This window comes from Carettochelys insculpta, chromosome 28, assembly GCF_033958435.1.
Source record: "Carettochelys insculpta isolate YL-2023 chromosome 28, ASM3395843v1, whole genome shotgun sequence".
Taxonomy (NCBI): Eukaryota; Metazoa; Chordata; order Testudines; family Carettochelyidae; genus Carettochelys; species Carettochelys insculpta.
The window spans coordinates 2,926,293-2,946,433 of record NC_134164.1 but is presented as its reverse complement, the minus strand read 5'-3'; the positions used below and the strand labels follow the sequence as shown (position 1 = coordinate 2,946,433).

The 20,141-nt window shown below is 49.8% G+C and overlaps 1 protein-coding gene across 2 annotated transcripts in view; it reads right to left on the bottom strand.

Moving 5' to 3' along the window:
* MLLT6 (MLLT6, PHD finger containing) overlaps positions 1-20,141 on the bottom strand; it is a 72,692-nt gene that overhangs the window by 33,296 nt on the left and 19,255 nt on the right. For both annotated transcript variants that reach the window (XM_074978781.1, XM_074978780.1), the window contains exons 6-8: positions 19,769-19,862; positions 16,127-16,234; positions 1,764-1,862 (exon numbers count right to left, since the gene is read on the bottom strand). In XM_074978781.1, coding sequence (XP_074834882.1) covers positions 1,764-1,862; positions 16,127-16,234; positions 19,769-19,862 — 301 coding nt within the window. The remainder of the gene's footprint in view (positions 1-1,763; positions 1,863-16,126; positions 16,235-19,768; positions 19,863-20,141) is intronic.

The window sequence follows — 20,141 nt, the reverse complement described above, 5'->3', positions numbered from 1 at the left end:
CAGCGTAAGCTGGATCACCTGAATTTCGGCTTACAAAGGGCTGAACAATCCCTGCACATAGTGAGTGAGGCCCTTCCCCCACTCGTACAAAGGTCTGGCGCGGCCTGGGTGGAGACAGTGGGTAACTGTCCGAGAGGCACTCTGGCGAGTCGGGAGCCAGGTTTCAAATTTCGACAGGAGCTTGGAAATAATCCTTTTAGCACATCTGTCTCCAGCAGCTCTGGTAACTGGGGGGAATCAGCCCCTCCAGAGACAGACTGCAACTAAAGCTGGGTGCAAACCTGTGAAGGGTGGGACTCCATGCCAGCTGAGCTGGTGCACCTGGAATGTGCCCAGCAAGGCCCACCTGCTATTCCAATCCTGGAATCCCCCCTTCCCCTGCTCGGCACCTCATTTCCGAGCTGCATCTCCCCTGCTGTTCCCATGCTGGGCCTCACTCCCAACTTGGATGATTCCCTTCTCTCCTGAGCAGAAACACCCCTCTGCTACTCCAGTTCTGGGTCTCTCACCCAGTTCTACTAGTTCACCTCTGTCCTAACCAGTGTCCCCTGTAAGCTGAGCGCTTATGTGGCCACTTAGGAGAGATTCAGGTGCTGCCCAGCTGATAAGCAGAGTGCCCCAGCCAGCAGCGTGTTTCTACTGGCGGTGCACATCCGCACACACCTTGATGCACATAACAAAATTTATTCCACCCACGGATGGAAAATACTAGAGGGACCATTAGTTCTGACCTGCCACCATCCTGGCCCTGGGCCTCCTCACAGAGCATTGCTTATGTGGAGATGCCATTAGTGTAGAGTATTTTTGTTTTACTAGGAGCAATTTTTCTATTTTTAAATTAGACTTTCTGAGGGCGACTGCCGGGCTGCATTTTCAATGGGTTCTCGCCAGAGCCTGGCTCGGCTCCCACCAGTGTAACTGAGCTGACTAGGCTGGCGTTATTGTCATTTGCTTTGGCACTAGGAGAGGGGAAACAGGCCCTGGGAGTCAGGATGTCTGGCTTTTAGCTCTTGCTCCTCCATGGATTCCTGTGTGAATCTGGGGCAAGATATCTCACCTCTCTGGCGCTGACTCTGCTCTGATCAAGCTCCACAACTTCTGTGCCACTTATGTTGGGGTTTGGCCCCTGGCACGAATTAGAGCAGCCCTGAGCTGTAACAGGCCCCTGTGGGATGCTGCATGCCCCCGACACTGGGAATGGTGACAGGTCTGCAGCATCCAGGAAAGCCCATATAGTAGCTGTGCTCCACAGTAGGAAGCTCTGCTGTCTTTCATGAAGGGCCCTTAAGGCAGGTGGGAATGAGCCCCTTGTGCCTCGTTTTCCCCAGACACTAAGAAAACACAGTAGCTACCTGTCTGCCCTGATGGGGCCTGCAAGGGCCAGGACCTTGGTTCTCCAACCATCTCTTCCTACCCTAAAATGGAGATGCCTGAAGGTACAGCTGCAGACAGGACAACACATGGACTGATCCTCTATTGCTTTAAACCTAAACATTTGCTGCTGAGCAGGCTAGGACCTGCCACTCAGCCACCAGGGAGTGCAGCCTGCTTAAGAGGTCCTCAATACTGCCAGAAAGCAAGAGACAGCCATAGTGAGAAATTCCTAAGGTCGGAGTAGGAGAAGAGGAGCAAATTAGGAAGAACATGAGAAATCAGGAATAAAATAAATGGATAAAGTCCCTTTTGCCCCTCACTCCCCCAGAAAGGTGGCAGAGAAATCCCCACCCCTGCCCCCTGCCACCGGGACCTCATGGATCTGGTACCTTCTCGGCAGAGACGGGCACAGAGGAGGGAGCAAGGCTGGTGGGAGACTCCGGACGTTTTTTGTGCTTCTGTTTAGGTCTTTCCTTGTCCTTCCGACTCTGAAAAGGAAATCAGAGAGTGCTGAAAAAACGAGTTTTCCACTGGTGGGTCAAGGGATTGCAAAGGGGAAAAAAAGGCGGAGGAGATTTGTGCTGGGCTGGATTTATGGCCATACTGTATACATTTATCTTCCTTTCTCTACGCCTCCCATACACTCCAACCCAGCCTCCCCACGCCCGCTTTGGGCTGGGAGCGACCTGTCATCTCTCCCCCAGCTGCAGCCCACATCTGGCATGCAGAATCTCAACAGGATCCCCTGCATCAGGTTCTGGTCAGATTATATAGAGCAGGGTTTAACAAGCCCTGGCTGATTTCAAGAAACCTTCTCCTCTTCTCCCAGGGGAGCTCTGAGGCCGATTGCCTCAGTCCTCTCCCTTCATCAAAGGTCTCTGAGACTCACACCACACTAGGGGCGACCAGTTGCCCTCTAACTTTTTCCATCCATGGGCAGAATACATTTTGTTCTGTGCACCAGGCATGTGTGGATGTGCACCACCACTAGAAACACAGGCTGCCAGCTGTGGGCACTCTGCTAATCATCTGGGCAGCACCAGAATCTCTCCTGGGTGGCCACCCAAGTGGTCAGCGTACAGGGACTGCAGAAGTTGACCCAGGCAGCACAGCTCAGGATCCAGAGATGACAAAGGGTGGGGATATAAAATCGTGAATGGGGTGGAGAAAGTGACTAAGGAAGTGTTAGATTCCCCTTTGTAGAACATATGACACAGGGGTCACCCGGAGAAATGAAGCAGCAGCAGGTTCAAAACAAACAACAGGAAGCACGTCTTCACACAATGCACAATCAACCTGTGGAACTCCTTGCCAGGGGATGTTGAGAAGGCCAAAAGTACAATTGGCTTCAGAAAATAATTAGATTAGATCATGAAGGACCAGTCCATCAATGGCTATTAGCCAAGGCAGGCAGTGACACAACCAGTGTTCCCTCCAACCTCTTCTGCCCACGTGCAGAATAAATTTTGTTATGTGCACTGCAGCATGTGCACAGGTGCACCACCAGTACAAACACATGCTGCAGCCTGTGGGCATGGGGCGCTCTACTAACCAGCTGAACAGCACCTGAATCTCTTCTGGGCGGCTGCACAAGCACTCAGCTTATAAGGAACGGGGTAGGATCTGGTCCATGGGTTAATTTGATCTGGGCCATGACACGTCTCCATGCTGTGGGCTGGAATCCCTGAGTTACAGTTCCTCCATGGGGCTGTAGTATGGCACACACCAAGTTAAGTGTAAGAGAGGGGGGTGGGATTTTTTTTTCCTTCTCACTTGGGAGTAGACAAGCACTGAGGTTTTTGGGTTTGGGTATTTTTTGCTTGTGTGTGGCCCCCAACAGATTTTTCTGTGGGACAGTGGTCCCTTACCCGAAAAAGGTTCCCCAGCCCTGGCCTACGGACATGACTACACACTGGGGTATGCACTGCATGGGGAGGAGGGGTGTGATTTCAAAATTGCATTGGTGTTGTGCATTAACAGGTCTGCACAGACCCTGCTGCTGTGCACTAAAGCTTCCCTAGTGTGCTTTACCTTAGCACCGTTGCAAACAGAACTAGGTGAAAGCACACCAGCAGGGTCTACAGGAATCCAACACCACAGCATATCAGCATGGTTCAAAAATCACCTGTTTTACCACACTACATAAACAAGCCCTGACTCTCTTTAGGAAACGCTACAAAACCTTCCTCTTTGGAAATACCAGCCCACTGTAGCATGAATGACAACCTCAGGAACCTCTCTATCCAACACCTCTGTCCCAAAAATCTACTGTAAACAAACAAATCAAATGAGAATCCCCCAAAACCCTACCCCAGCAGCTGTTTTCTCAAAAAGGAAGCTATGACAGACACTTGATAAAGTCCATTAAGGAATTCACTGTCTCTATTGATTTTACAAGTTAGGTGCTCACACGTCATTGTGATGGGTGGCTGAATAAAACCCTAAAACAGACAGACACAAGGCAGGGGACACTGTGATTCCAGAAGCCTGGCTTTATAACAAATTTGGAAGCAGTATCATCTGAAATTAATGTTTCATAATAAACTGGGCTGGTTGGAAAACTACAGAGGGAACAATAGCCTTGGATTATGCAGTTCAATCAAAACTGGAATGCTTTGCAAAAATTAGGTCAGCTTTGCTCAAATCTCAATGGGGGCAAAAAGCTCTGAGAATACCAAAATGCCTTGTTTTGACATTTTCCAGGGGACGAGTTGCATTTATTTGTTTTGAAACAATTGTTTGTTTTGATTTCTTTTTAAATGTAAGAATATAATCTTACAATTGAGGTTTTTGATTTTTGACTTTAAGCAATAAACACTGGTCAAACCCCTCTGATGACAAGGACAGTGGCTAGCCAACAAATTTTGCAAAAACACCTGAACTGGTTCCTTGTCTCTACGGGCTCGTCTACACGGAGCCCGTGAAGACTGTAGGAGGGGTGTTATTTCTGAAGTGCACTTGTGTTGCAGAGGAATTGGCCCGTGTGTAGACTTGCAGGTGTGCACGGCATGTTGTCCATTAACTGATCCATCTAGATCGGGGGTCAGCGACTTCCGGCGCGGGTGCCAAGAGTGGCACGTGAGCCGATTTTCATCTTCAAGCAAGGTGGGTGCTCAGTTCCGACCTTTCTCCCTCACGCAGCTGGGAGCTTGCTTATGCTACCAACCACCACCTAAACGGTAAAGCTCTGCCTATTAATTTATTTATTAACAAAGCGGTTGTAAGTAGGACGATTAGTGACTTTAAAAAGTATCACCAGCACTGACTGTACAGAGGGGTCAAATTTTGGCACTCTGCCTTGCAAAGGTTGCTGACGCCTGATCTGGATCCTGCTGGTATGAAAGCTTCCCTTGTCTGCTTTAACATCGTGTGGTTTGAAACAATTACTAAAGTAAGTTAAGGAATGTTACAAAGAGGTTACTCATTACTTTATATTCTACTGTAACGAGTAATGTAGATAATACTGCAGTATATATACAGAGAAAGCGTAACCTACACACCTGCTAGGCGTGGTTCATTGTCTCATGTAGTCACACGTATACCACTCACACAGAAAAAGAATTTCCTCTCCTCTCCTCTCCTCTCTGATACTAATCTCCTCTAAGCCTTAGCTGAGAGCCAGTTGGCTTTTAGCTCAGGCTACCTTTTAGCTCAAGCTCAAGCTACCTTTTAGCTCATTTTTAGGAAAGTCTTTGGGAGGTGAAAACTTTGTAGAGACGGCACAGGAAAGGCATGGGTCAGGGAAGGAGGCCCATCATGAGCGGAAAACACTCATGGATGCAGGTGGAGCTGTGACAGCATCAGAGAGGCAGCAAGAGAAAGGAAAACAGCAAAACTGCCTCCTCTGATTTCCCCCTTCTACTCCCCGTGCCATGCATGGCCACAAAAGGAGTCAAAGGTAGAAGGAAGGGGAGGCAGGTTTTCACACATGAAAAACAAAAGTGTCTTATGGGCAGCATTCCCTCTCAGTCGTGTGCTTGTGTGGCTGCTCAGGAGCAATTCAGATGCTGCCCAGCTGATAAGCAGAATGCCCACCACTAGGATTTTTGTTTCTCTGGCTGGTGCACATCTGCACATGCCTCTGTGCACATAAAATTTATTCTGCACATGGATTGGAAAAAAAATCTGTACATATATGGAAAAGTTTAGAGGGAACATTGCTTAGTGGGCAGTTAGCGCTAACAACTTGCTGACCCCAGGGCACTGCCTAGACTACAAGTATCACACAGACAGGCAGATCTGATGCTGGAAATGTTGATATCCTCCCCCACCTCCTTCTCATGAAACAGGTGGGTTCAGCTGGGCTGTCCCTGAGAACCACAGAATCATAGAGCTGGAAGGGACCTCAAGAGGTTATTGAGTTCAGCCCCCGTCCCAAGCAGGACCAACCCCATCTAAGTCATCTCAACCATGACTCTGTTAAGCTGGGACTTAAAAACCTCTAGGCATGGAGATTCCACCACCTCCCTAGGCAACGCATTCCAGTGCTTCACCACCCTCCTGGTAAAGTAGTTCTTCCTGATGTCCAACCTACTCCTCTCATTCTGTAACTTCAGACCATTACCCCTTGTTCTGCTGTCACCCTGCCCCAAAAAAAGGTGTCATGTTAACAAAAACTTTGTAATCCCTCAAATCACGTGGAATTGGAATATTGTGCCCAATAATGCCCTTGGTTATCTATGGCAATCCAGGGGCTGCGTTGCAGTTTACAAAAAACATGGGTGGCCAGTGTTTTGAAGCCTGAATTAAGTGCTACTAACTCTCCTGATAGCTGTGTTCTTTTTAAAGACCCAGCTCCTGGAAGCAAGTGATTTTAAACTTTCACTTAAAAACAAACGTTTCCACCTCTCATGATTTCCAAAATAAATGCTTACATACATGACCCTTAAAGTCTCAACATCCAGAAGACAATTTTTTAAAAAAATATAACCTTTATTCTTTTGAAATCTCATGATTTTTAGCCATCCTCATGCTTTTCTGAGCCTGATTCATGTTTTCTTTAATTATCTGGGTGGTAAGACTGCAAATGTTAATTAACTCATTAATCCTCACAACCATTCCCAAAGGACACACAGATGCCTTCACTTTACAGAGGGGGAAACCGAGGTATGGAGAGGTTAAGCTACTTGGTGGTGGTCATGTTATGTATCAGTGGCAGAGCGAGCATGGGAATGAAAGGTTCTGACTTGTAGTCCATTTCGCTAAGAAGAAAAGTAAGCACTCAGTGGCTTACATGAGAAGTTTCCAATGTGTTTAAGGAGTTCAGTATCTATATCCCCATTTTACATATGGGGACACTGAGGCACAGAGCAGTGGTACGACTTTGCCATAGGTTTGACAGAAAGTCAGTGTAAGTTAGATACAGAACCAGGAATCCTGACTCTCCGTCTCCAGCACTTTCCTCCATGCACTGTTTGTAACATCTACAGAAAACAAAGCAAGCATCAGTCATGAGGGGGGGATGCGTACAGCAGGGAGTCAGAGGCGTAAGTAAGAAGAATTTTGACAGAAAGCTGCAGCAGCCTGGATCCCAAAACTGCCATGGATCCAGAACTGCAGCAAATCCCAAATTTACTGCTGACACTGCAGTATACAATGTGAAAAAGCAAATGCTGCATGAGCCAGCACTGTCATGATTGTATCCCACAAGTCAAGGTAAGTATGGCACAAGACAGAACTAGCACAGTTTGTGCAGTATGTGGAATGAGTAAACACACACACTTGGGTGTAAACAGTTTTGATCCCTGCCCAACCTAGCTGTACAAACAGAAGCTCCAAGTGTCAACACAGATATACCAGCTAAACCAGCAATGGGCAACCTAGGTTAGTGAGTGGGCTGCAGGAGTGGCCCTCCTTCATCTCAGTGGGCCACCAGATGGTCATACCCAAGACAGTCTCTTGGAACAAGGTAGTTGCGCTATGTTTGGGTATCTAGAATTTGCAAGGTGTGAACCGCAGCAGTGCTGTGATTGGCTGCAGAGGAAGCACACACCTCACTCCACATGTCCCGGCTTTATGGGTGCATCACTTTAGTAATACCGGTAGGAAAACACCCATGCAGATGGAAGCCAGTGCAATCTGGCAACTCTGTGTGTGGGCAACAGTGAACAACATCTCATGGGCCACACAGAAAGCCCCAGTGGGCTGCATGCTTTTGAACTTGTAGAACTTGTTTCACTCATGGAGGGTGGTTTTACAGGCACGGGTACAATGTGCAGCCCTGCTGATAAAAACTACGTCCACAGAAAGAAGCGATTTGCCAGTGTATTACGTGGGTATTTCTATACCAGCAAAGCACTCCTGAGTAGACATAGCCTAGATCTATGACCTATTATGTAGAAACCTCATTGGTTTGGAGAAGCCACATGGCAGGGGTCTGGGGTCAGGACAGTTGGCCCATCCTGTGTTGCAGGAGCCCAGGGCAATCACCCTGCCCCAGGAGCTCCAAGCCTCTGGCAGCAGCATGGCAGGGTTCTGGGATGGTCGTATGGCAGTGGTCCAAGGCAGGCAGCCAGCTGGCCCCACACAGCAGAGTCCAGGATCTTAGGCAAGCAGCTGACCAGGCAGCATAATGGTTTGGGGTCGGCATCTGGGCTGCCCTGGCCCTGCCACCCAGGTAACACCTTGTGACCTGCATATGTGGCCCACAATATGTAATATGTTGAGAACCACTCCTGCAGCAGTTGTGACAGGTCTCAGAAATTCCTGCTCCAAGCCACAGGTCTTTCATATATGAAGTCCCAGAGAACCTCCTGTAGTTTTCAGCACTGCAGAGGTTATGACAAATCACTGAGCATTGCATCTGGCTGCATCTAGGAATGTGTGTGTGTGTATGTATATATATATATATATATATATATATATATATATATATATATATATATATATATATATATATATGTGTGTGTGTGTGTGTGTGTGTGTGTGTGTGTGTCTGCACACACATGGCAAGCACTCAGCACCCACAATTAGGACCAGATTTTCCACAGTTCATCTCCAATTTAGGCCTCTAAAAGAAGAGACCTGCTTTTGTAAAGAACTCAGCACACGGGTCCTCAGCTCTTTTTGAAAAAGTGGCCCCACTTGCAGGTGCTGAGCAGTTGGGAATCTGGCTCTGGCCTCTGGAAAATCAGCCCTGCAGAGGCCAGACTTTGCACCCTGACCAGCTGCCACTTCCTCCATTAAAACCAGAGCCTTGCAAGGAAGGAGACATGGAATGGCAGTTCTACTCCAAGCCAACACAAAGAGCTCCAGCGGGCCAGGCCTACAGCCGCCTCCTTCTCCTCCCCTGCTCAGTCAGGAGCTTCTTTTCAAGCTTCTCTGGATCATTCACTTGCTTGAATCAAAAAGCCAAACCAAGTGGCAGAAGGGAGTAGAGACTTCGAAGGACCTGTGGCTGACCTGCGGCTACAAGCCCGCACTTGAAAGTTGCTGCAGGGGAGGTTTAGCCTAATGAAGTGCTGTATATGCACCACAGCACTTCATTAGTAATCTCCCAACACTCTCATTACCAGGCCCCCTTCTAGACACAGCCTTAGTGACATCCAGGGAATGGGCAAGTCTGGTTATTCCCTGAGACTTCAGTGGGTCAAGTTAGCTACTACCCAGAGCCTTGGCACCCAGAGGGGCTGGGTTACCCAAAAACCCAGAGAAGTTGTGTTACCAGGTCTTCCAAGTGCCCTGGCACTCAGAGGGGACGGGTTACCAGGCCACCCAGGGGTCCTAGTATCCAGAGGGGTCAGGCTTTCTGGCTAGGCAGGGGCACCAGTACCCAGAAGGCTTCGGTTACCTGGATACGTAGGGGCCTTGGTATTCAGAGGGGTTGGATTACCCTGTAACTCAGGGACCCTGGCACCCAGAGAGGTCGGGTTACCCAGTCACCTAAGGACCCTGGCACCCAGAGAGGTCGGGTTACCCAGTCACCTAAGGACCCTGGCACCCAGAGAGGTCAGGTTACCCAGTCACCTAGGGACCCTGGCACTCAGAGAGGTGGGGGTAACTGGTCACCCTGGGGCCCTGGCACCCAGAGAGGTCAGGTTACCCGCCCCCCAGGATCCCTGACCCCTAGTTACCCCATAAGGCAGGCACCTTAGTGGGGCTGACTGTCTCCCAGGCACTGTCCTGGGCCCTTACCCCCAGGCTGCAGGCACTGAACCAGCTGGCGGCTCCCAGGCTCTGCCCCAGACCCACCTTGCTCCTTTGTGCCGCCCACGCCTGGCTTGGCAGCAGCGCTCCCCACCCCCACCCCCCGTGCCAGCCCCGCAGCGCCTCGGCCCAGGCATTTAAACGTGTCAGTTCCCACTGGGGAAGGGTGGGGACTGGCGGCTCGGCCGCTCGCCCAGCCCGCAGGGGTGCGTCCCAGGGAGGGCCCCGACCGGCTGCCCTGCTCGCCACCCCTCGGGCCGGCGGGGTCCAGCGCCCCCCTGGCCGCCCCCCTTTGCAAGCCCGCAGCGCTGGCGCCTGCCTGCCAGGCCGGGGGCACCCCGAGCGCAGAGCCAGGCCGAGCCGCTGCAGGAGGAGGGAGGGGCCAGGAGTGAACCCCCCGCACCCCAGGCACATACCGATCCCCGGCCCGGCCCGGCCCTACCTTGCAGGCCCCGCGCCCTCCCTGCCGCGACAGGCCGGCGAGGCCAGGCGAGGCGAGCCCGGCTCCCCACAGCCGCCGCCCTCATGCGCCCCGCGCGCTCCCCCGGCCGGGCTCGGCAGCGGGGCTGGGCACCTCGGCCCGGGGCAGCTCCGAGACTCCCCGGGCCCGGGCGGGGGGCGGGGACGGGGGGCTGGGTCCGCCCTGGGGCGGGACCGAGCCGCCTTGGAGCTCCCTCACGGCAGGCGGAGCGAAACAAGATCCCCCGGCTGCCCAGACGGGGCGCGCATCCCCTCCCCGCCCTGCGCGCACCGCGCTCCCTACAGCTGCTCCCGGGCTCTGGCGGCGGGAGCTTCGTCCGTGGAGTCTCTGCCGCTCTCTGCTCCAGGCCAGAGGCGCAGCGCGGCCAGGGGAGGGGAGGCCCTAAGGCCTCGTGGCCCCGCTCACAAGCAGCGGCTCTCCAGGGCTGCACCAGAGAGAAGCTCTGCGCCCGCGAGCGCCTGGGCTGCAGGGCGAGGCCCTCAGACGCTCATTCACCGCCGGCGCCAGCGCTCACCCGGCTCAGGGGGCTGGTCGCTGCCCAGGATTTCAAGCGCTCGTTCCTAAATTGCTGCCGCTCTGTCTGTTTAAGCCGAAGCACTTGCCGGGCGGGGGGAGGGCTGGACAGGCTCCGCCGATGGCAGGGCAAAAGGGGTGTCCCTCTGGGAACCGGCTCCGGGCTTGGGCGCCGTGGCTGAGGCTGAGTCAAGCGTGGATCAGGCAGTGCCCAGAATATCCTGGGTGCTGATCGCCCCAGTGTGGACACAAACCGCTAGCAGGCAGATCTTGGTCTGGCACAGAGGGGAACCCTACCAGGCCCACACAACAGAAAGGGGGTTGGATGTGAGATCTCCTGGTCTCAGCCTTTTCTAACACACACTAGGACCTCCGCATGTTGCACCAGATTCTCAGCTAGTGCAAACCCTATAAATAGGCGGTGTGGTCTAGCGGTTAGACTATTTTGTTAGGCTTGGGAAGGGGGCTCTATTCTTAGCTCTAGCACCACGCTGCCATGTGACTTTAGGCAAGTCATTTCCTTTCTATATTTAGATGGTAAACTTTTTAGAGAACTGTTTCTTTCTACATGTAGAGCATTCAGGACAATGGGACACTGGCCTGGATAATGACCCCAGGTGTAACTGCAGTGTGAATAATAACAACAACAGCCCGGGGGTGACAATCTGGCTGTTTTTATATCCATATTTATAGATAGAGACATACTTATATATAAATAATATACCATTGAGCTGAATTTTATGTATATAAATAGGTGGTGGAAGGCTGGAAGAGAGAGCAGAATCTGGCCCCCCAAAAATTCAGCCCATAAAAAAATCTCCCTTTACAGGGGACACAGTCCTTTTTCCATCCATTTCTGGGAGCATCAGGTGTACGACAAACTTCAGCAAACAGAGCTTTTTTTTTTTAGTTTCTTGGCAGATGTGTGGGTCTGTAGCTTGCTCAGCGCCTGGGTAGCATTCAGGATTTTCTTGCACTCTTTTCAAAATGTACACAGGCTCCTGAAGGGCTGAGCCCTGAGTGTACACTTTGGAAATGCCAACACAAAGAAACCCAGGACAGTGCTTTGGCTAAGGCCCTAGTGTGGTGGGAGGAAAAAACCCAAAGAGCTTTGAAACAAGAGGCCCATTATTGGAACCGCAGGAGTGAAAGGCAATGTTTGGGTTGCTGAAGATACCAGGGCTTGGGGGCTCCTGAGAGGGACAGACATAAAGACTAGTATGGTCATGCCATCAGCATCTATTGTGTTAATGGGTATGTCCCCATGGCAAAGAAAAACCCACACCACCAAGTCTTGGAGGCTAAGTCAATTGACTGAGGCTTTTTCAGGTCAAGCTGCATGGCTTAAATCAGCATTGTTGACATTCCCACTTGGGCCAGAGCCCAGGATCCAAGACCCTCCTCCCCCATCACCTCATTTCAGAGCCACAGCTCCAGCTCAAGCAAGGATGTCTATTATTTTCAACCCTGCACCCCAAGCCCTGTGCGCCCAAGTCCACTGACGCACTTTGACATGCAGGTGCCACAGGTTCTTTCTAGTGTAGCCAACACTCCTTGCAAACTGTGAGCCCTTATTTAGCACAGCTTAGGGGGCCATATTGGAAGCTATTCCTTCCCAGACAGAACTCCTTACAAATTCAGAAAGCTAAATTCCAAGCTCCTTATTCCTTCTTTCCATCATTTCAATACCCTCTTTACTTCTGTCAGAATTTTGCTTCAGTAAAGAACAAATACAAAGTCACGGCCAGTGTTCCCTGTAGGCTGACTTGGGTGGCTGCCCAGGAGAGATTCAGGTGCCAATTAGCAGAGTGCCCACAGATGGTGTGATTAGCAGAGTGCCCAAAGCCATACACAGCCAGCACTCTGTGTTTCTAAGGGAAGTGCATATCCGCACATGCCTTGGTGCACATAAGAAAATTTATTCTGACCATGAATGGAAAAAATTAGAGGGAACACTGGTCATGATCCTAATGTCACAAACAACTGCTGTGGGGCACAGAGCGAAGAGTCCCCTGCAAATCAATGGGAGTATGTGACAGGCATCACAAGAAGCACTCGCAGCTTTCAGGCCTAGGTAAGGATTCTGGGCGTAGGTCCTATGCACATACAGCTCAGCGGAAATGCAGCCATCTCCGGGATGCTGCACAGCAGGGAAAAGTGGAAAAAAAGGAAGGAATCTTTAGACCAGGGATAATGCAACAAATCCCCTTTACTCTGAAATGCGCCATGGGTCTGTAATGACTATGCAGAGCCGACAGGGTGCCCTCCTTTTAGGGTCTCTTCGATGAGAGCAGCCCATAGTACTCAGTGGTTAAGATCCACCTCTGTGCAATACTGCTGAAAACAACTGACTCCAGAGAAATGACCCCAGCCCCGGATGAGCCATCCAAGAGTTGAACTCAGGGTGCTAAAGCAGTCTAGCTAGCTCCAATGCCAAGCTTAGGTCACAAGGCTGTCCCCTCCATCTGCCCTTCTCTCCTGAAAGACCCATTCAGCATGTGGGCCAAGGCTAAATGTCATAAGTCCATTTGCGTTCACAGGACTGCAAGCGGCTCACACTTGTCTGGGGCACTCCAGAGCAGCGTAAAACCCGCTCTTCTCCTAAACCAAACTGGGACATTTTCTTTGAGTCCTGTTAAAACATGGGTAACGGAATTACGTTTCAATATCATCATTTCCCATGGGCAGCATCCCCTGTAAGCTGAGTGCATGGGCAGCCACCCTGGAGAGATTCAGGTGCCGCCCAGCTGTTTAGTAGAGTGCCCCCAGCCATCCACAGTGGTTACAATATGTTTTTACTGGTGGTGCACATATCCGTATCTGCCTTGGTGCACAATACAAAATTTATTCTGCCCCCAGACGGAAAATATCAGAAGGAACCCTGGCACATGGGTATAAACTCTACAGCAATATGATGTTTACTAGGTACTTTGATATTGTTATCCACTTCACATGGAAGAAACTCAGACATGATGGCGAAGGGGAGCAGTAAAAATCCTTTGCTAGCCAGAGAACTAACAACTAAGGATGAACCCAAAATCTAGCAGGGCTTCAAATCTTCCTCTGAAGGCCAGGTGAGAGGGCAGGACAGCTGACAGTCTTTACCAATACAGTAAATTACATCCCTAATATACCCAGCTCCTTTGCATCAAAGCTCCCAAAGAGTTCTACAAACATGCATCCTTTCACAACACTCCTGGGGAGACAGCTCCGTGTTGCAATTCTTATATTACAAGTGGTTAAGAAGGGGAGGCAAAGTGACCTTGCCCAAGGTCATCTGCAGAAGCAGCCCCAAGGGGCAATCCCCTGATCTAGCCACTAGACTCTTACTCTGGAGAGTAACAGAGCTCCACTACCAAGGCACATATACTGTCTGTATTCAGTAGCAATTCTTTCCATTCCTGCATCTTCACAACTAACTAGGGCTGACCCTGTATGCAGCTGGGCACCTATGACTCCCATAGACTTCCATGAGAGGTGAGGGGAAGGAATGGGTCCTTCAGTACCATCCTCACATCAACTGCTTTATCTCCGCCCTCTGCCCCAGAGAAGAGGTTTGCATTTTACCAGCTTTGTGCCTCAGTTTCCCCATCTGCAATGGGGAATGATTATGATTCTGTATTTGCATTGGGGTAGTGCCCAAGGATTGCTAGGTGCTGTACACACACACACAGTCATGATCCACCCAAAGCAGGGAGGAGCTGTGAACTGAGACACCCAGAGGTGGCAACAGTAAGATACAATATTTCCATATGGTTTTGAACCAGTGACCTTTTGCATGTTGTGCAGATGACAGAAATGCCTGCCAACAAACACATGCTCCCCCGCTCTCGCTTCCCCTCCAGTGCCAACCTGCTTTCCAGCTTCAGCCTGGAGACTGGCACCTCGGCTCCTACCTGCCAGGTCCATGAGAGTGATCCTGCTCCTTCTGCCCTCACTGCCAAAATCCGTGTAAATATAGAAACCATCTCACAAGCCCTGACCTTCGCAGGGCCAGCCAGTTACAATTCCAGCTGAGATCTCCAAAGCTCCCATCAATCACCATGATCCCCTATCCTCCCCTCCTCCAACCCCTCTGGCTGGTGCTGGCTAAAAATAGCATGTTCCATTACAGCTGTTTACCTTGTGCCAAGCGCCAGCTCTCTCTATCCATGACACGGAGGCTCTGTCTCTTTCCCTCCCTGCCAGCAGCTGCACTCACAAGAGGAGTAAACAAATCCGGGTGCATTTTAGCCTGGTCTACAGCAGGAAATTACCCAGTCAGAGTCAGCGGTGGAGGGCATGTGAATTCATACAAGCATCTCTGGAAACTGATGTCTCCTCTGTGTGATTACAATCAGGTATGGCGCAGTGCTTGTACGTACTGTCTGGCGTGTCTTAACCCAGATCTGAAGGGACATGAATCTGCACCTGAGACCCACCAAACTCATTCTACAGAAATCACCCCACAGACAGCGGGGGAGTTGTAGAGGTTGGTTACTGCCAGCCAGTGCTGGATTTGGAGTGGTTTATTTATTTATGGAGGGCAGCAGTATTAAAACAAGACAAAATAAAAGTGATGGAGCAAGACCTCTGGGTTTTCTCCTCCAGTTTGCATGGCACAATTGGCTGGATTTGTGCAACAAGCTAACTTCCATTTGTGGCTCCGCTAGTGCAAATGTAAATGACTTCAGGATAACCGAGGGCAGAATTTGATCCATAAAGTCTCATATTATTTCCTTGATTAGTTTTGCACTGCAGGGCAAGATCCACATGACTTGGATTAATTGGCTAATTAAGCACTTTCCTTGTTACTATGAATTATTTTGTTGTTTACAATTAGCCTCCTGGCCAAAATACTTTTATGCAAAACTTCTCAGTCCTTGAAAACAAAGCCTCCAAAATCTGTGAGCATAATAACCTCCAGCACAAGATGCCAGCTGCCTGTGAAACCACTGCTTTCAGTACCACAGTACAGACTCCTCTCACATCAGCTAAGGAAGTAACTCTACCAGCTGGCAGCAGTAGTAGACTGTTATCCTCCATCTGGAACAACTGTGACGGAAATGTTATACATACTTTACAAACATGTCACATGAACACCTCTGCTCCCATGCATTCCCTCGGACGTGCAGTGCTTGACTTGAGCTGACGGCTGTGCTTCCAATACAGTGCCATTTGAAAAAGCAGCCCGATGGCCAAATCTCCAGGTGTGAATGCCTTTGGATTGCAGTGGCACATCCAGCAGATACCACTCCGGTTTGGTCTATAGTAGGCAGGTGAGTTGACTGCAGATACACAGTTCTAGCTACAGCAATTGCATAGCTAGAATCAACTTATCTGCAACCAACTTACCTGGCCATCCACCCAGAGGGAGGTCGACGGAAGAGTTTCTCCTACTGACCTCCCTTACTCCTCATGATAGCGAGCAGCACAGGGGTTGACTGCTGACCCCAGATAGTTCAATTTTGCACATCTCTACCAGGCACATTAAATCAAACTCTGGCAGATCAACCCTGAGTGGGTCAGTCTTCCCCACTGTATAGACAAGCTCTTCCTCTTCTCCCTTCTTCCACCCCATAACATGAAGTCCTTACACACTCATTGCCCAGACACATTCCCGGGGAACAATACCTTCTTTGGCCTCTCATGGTGGGAGACAGGCTTCTCCTGAGTGGGTGATGCAGATCGGCTTCTTCTCCCAGTGATAAAGGAGCTGCCTCCAGGGTGACGTGATGTCTTCTAAGATAAGCAGCGGGTGGGGGGAAGAGATGGAGAACCAATAAAAAAAATGAGCAGATGGTGAGTATGCAGCCAAAACTTTGACACTACAGCAAAATCAGGACCAAGACCTGAGCTACACATAATATTTACAAGTAACAGAGAGAAAGCCATGCTAGTCTATATACTATCAAAACAAAAAACTGTAAAGTAGCACTTTAAAGACTAACAAAATAATTTATTAGATGAGCTTTCATGGGACAGACCTACTTCTTCAGATCATAGCCATACCAGAACAGACTCAATATTTAAGGCACAGAGAACCAAAAATAGTAACCAAGGATGACAAATCAGAAAAAAAATTATCATGGTGAGCAAATCAGAGAGTAGAGGGGCAGGGGGGGAGTCAAATAATTGTATGTAGAAATCCAGACTTTCACCACGACCGTCAGGGGGATACTTTTGCATACTTGGCTTAATCTAATTCTTGACTCCCCACCCCCTGGCCCCTCTGCTCTCTGATTTGCTCACCTTGATAATTTTTTTTCTGATTTGTCAACCTTGATTACTATTTTTGGTTCCCTGTGCCTTAAATATTGAGTCTGTTCTGGTCTGGATATGGTCTGAAGAAGTGGGTCTGTCTCACGGAAGCTCACCTAATAAATTATTTTGTTCGTCTTTAAAGTGCTACTTGACTGCTTTTTTGTTTTGATAGTGTTTACAAGTATCAGAGAGGGAGCCATGTCAGTCTGTATCTTCGAGAACAACAAGAAGTCCCGTGGCACCTTATAGACTAACAGAGACTTTGAAGCATGAGCTTTCGTGGGCAAAGACCCGCTTCATCAGATGCAAAGCAGATCTTTGCCCATGAAAGCTTATGCTCCAAAGTATCTGTTAGTCTATAAGGTGCCACAGGACTTCATAACATTTACAGTAACTTAGGTGCCTCACTCAGGAGTGTGAAAAATTCACACGCTGGGTTGCTGACATTAAGATGAAGCAGCCCCTGGCGTGGAGGTGGCTAGATGAACTGAAGACTTCTTCTACCATCCTACTCACCACTCCTCAGGGAGGTGGATGACCTACATGGATCGTCGATGTACAAGCATTTTATGCTACCGTGCTACACTGGCATTGCTGCAGCAGTGCCCCTGTGCTACCCATGGCAGAGAGGTGGCCCCTTTCCTGGGTTAGTACGTGCTGGATCAGTCTTGGGAAGAGAGGATGGAGGAGGTCACCCTGTCACTAGAAGAAGATTACAAACAGGATAAACTACAGCTTACCAACCTTCTGGGCCAGCTGAATGAGGCCAGAGGAGTAATGAGACATGCTTTCCCTTTCTTCCCCTCTCCCACCCCAGCAATTCTCCATCTCTCCATTCCTCCCCGCCCTCTGCCTCTTATGTGGGTCTCCTCTTTAAATCCCTCCTCCTGTCCCAGAGTTCCCTCTAACTTTTTCTGTCCATGTGTGGAATAATTTTTGTTATGGGCACCCAAGCACGAGCCAATAGAAGCATGTGCTCTCCGTTGTGGGCACTCTGCTAACCTGCTGGGCAGCACCTGAATCTCTCCTGGGAAGTGCTCAGCTTACAGGGAATGCTGGCCTGTTCTCTTGTGCCTTTTGCCCTTTACACAATAATAATGTTACGAAGAAACCACATGATGAGCCAAACATGTTTAGTACATGCAAACGACATGCAACCCGTTGCACAGGCACACGGCTGGTTTCAAGGGCACGGTGAGTGCCACCAGCCAGTTCACAGACCGCTTCAAGAGATACGATCCAATTCCTAATGGGATCCACATCATGTGATATCAAAACAAAAAGCAGTCAAGTAGCACTTTAAAGACTAGTAAAATATTTTGCTATTTTGCTAGTCTTTAAAGTGCTACTTGACTGCTTTTTGTTTTGATAGTGTATAGACTAGCACGGCTTCCTCTCTGTTACTATTCATCATGTGATATATGCCACCATGTGCCAGCAGGGCCCCTCGGCCATGGACGTTGGACAAACCGCACAGTCTCTGTGCCAAAAGATGAAGGCACATACATTCGACATCAGGAATTGGAATACACAAAAACCTACAGACGAACAGGTCAACCTCCCTGGACATTCAATAGTGGATTTAAAAGTAGCCATTCTTCTACAACAGAATTTTACCACAAGATTACAGAGGTAGACATCTGAACCGGAATTCATTTGCAAATCTGACAGCAATCTCAACTATTTTATGCATTACAAAGACAACTTCTCCACCTGTGATATTCACAGGAACAAGATCCACCCTACTTAATTTGCTTCACTACCTGGTCCTTCTTGTTGACAGGTAACCCCCTTTCCCCCTTCCCCCCCACTATGTAAGCCCTGGATTCTGTTTTCACCACTCTGTATTTTTTTGACCTGAGGAAGTGGGTTTTACACACGAAAGCTCATGGTCCAATAAGTTGTTAGTCTCAAAGGTGCCACAGGACTTCTTGTTAATTATCCAATTCCAGTATGCCACATGGCCAGCCAACGCACAAAGACAGGTATGAGGTGGAGGAGGCAGCTAGGCCTGGCCTGGGTGTGAGAGCTTTGCAAGCAAGGGGCGAGGTTTATGCAGGCTGAGGAGTTGCAAAACGCGAGGGATGGTGCTGTGACTTAATTTGTACCACCCTAAACCCTTGCTCAGCTCACACAAGAAGAGATAGAGACATAGGCACAAACTAGGCCCCCTCCCCCTTTTGGCTTCTAGATCTGGGCCTATATAAGGACAATGCTCTTGAGTAAGGTGTGGTATGAGGGAGGCCCTTTCTTAGACCCTTGGTGTAGGGGCAGTATGGGGACTCTCCCCGCTGCCTATCTGTGCCCCAGGAAAGTAAATACAGGGTCATGGTTGTCTTGGGTGTTAGACTTTGGGGAGGGGCCAAAGACATTAGACTCTGAATGTGGCAGCCCTGATAAGCGGAAAGGAGATTGGGCAAGGCCAGCAAACAAAGGAGGGGCAGAGAGCGCAGGGGACAAGCTGTCCTTTCCAGTAGGGCTGGAGAGAAAAGGGGTCTCTAAACTGGGACAGTACAAAGAAGGGCCCCTCTCCCTCCTGCTCCTCTTGCAACGTACTGAGGAGGAGACCTATTCTCCTGCTCCAAATTGCCCCTGAATGCTGGGTAGTATTCCACCCTCCTACCCACAGCGGGCTGCATTTTGTGTGCATGTGTTGGGGGCGGGAGGGCAGATTCTGTGCTGCACCTTCTGGATGGCTTCATGCAACCATTGAGCCACCCCAGATTCCTGGTTTCTATGGTAGGACATAAGATAGGGTAGTTGTATCTCACAGCAGCCTCTTCAGAAAGCACACGAGCCAGATGACAGCTCAGTACTCCCTAAGACCAAAAGCCCTGTACCACCACATTCCCTCCACCCCCGACACGACCCCTATCAGTCCAGCCCCAGCGCCTAGGTCCCTGCTACATGTTCTCAAGTCCCCTCTCGCTGCCAGGCATTAGGACGATCAAAGATCAACCCGAAGGATGCTGCACACCTTTTAGGTGGGGCCGGCAAAACAAAGGGACTCACCATTTTGTTGAAGTGATACTTGCAGTAGCCACAATATTTGACATTGTCGACTTCCAGGACTTCCTCTTCACACAAAAGGCCAGCCATCTGGGCGCTGAAAAGCACAAGGTGGAGGGGGAAGAGTATAAACCTCAACAGGCCATGTGCTGATTGCCTCGCCCCATGACGGGCTTCCCATCCCTAGCCTGTTCTTGGTTTGTGACTGCAGGGGAGAGAATGCCTGAGAAATGCTAGAACTTTTCTCCTCCCCCAACTCCCACCTTTGGGAACCATTCCAATCTCTCTGGTGGGAAATTTTTTCACAAAACGTTTCACTTGAAATGTTGGAACATCTTCCACCACCTCAACTTGTGATTATTGCTTCTGGGGGGGC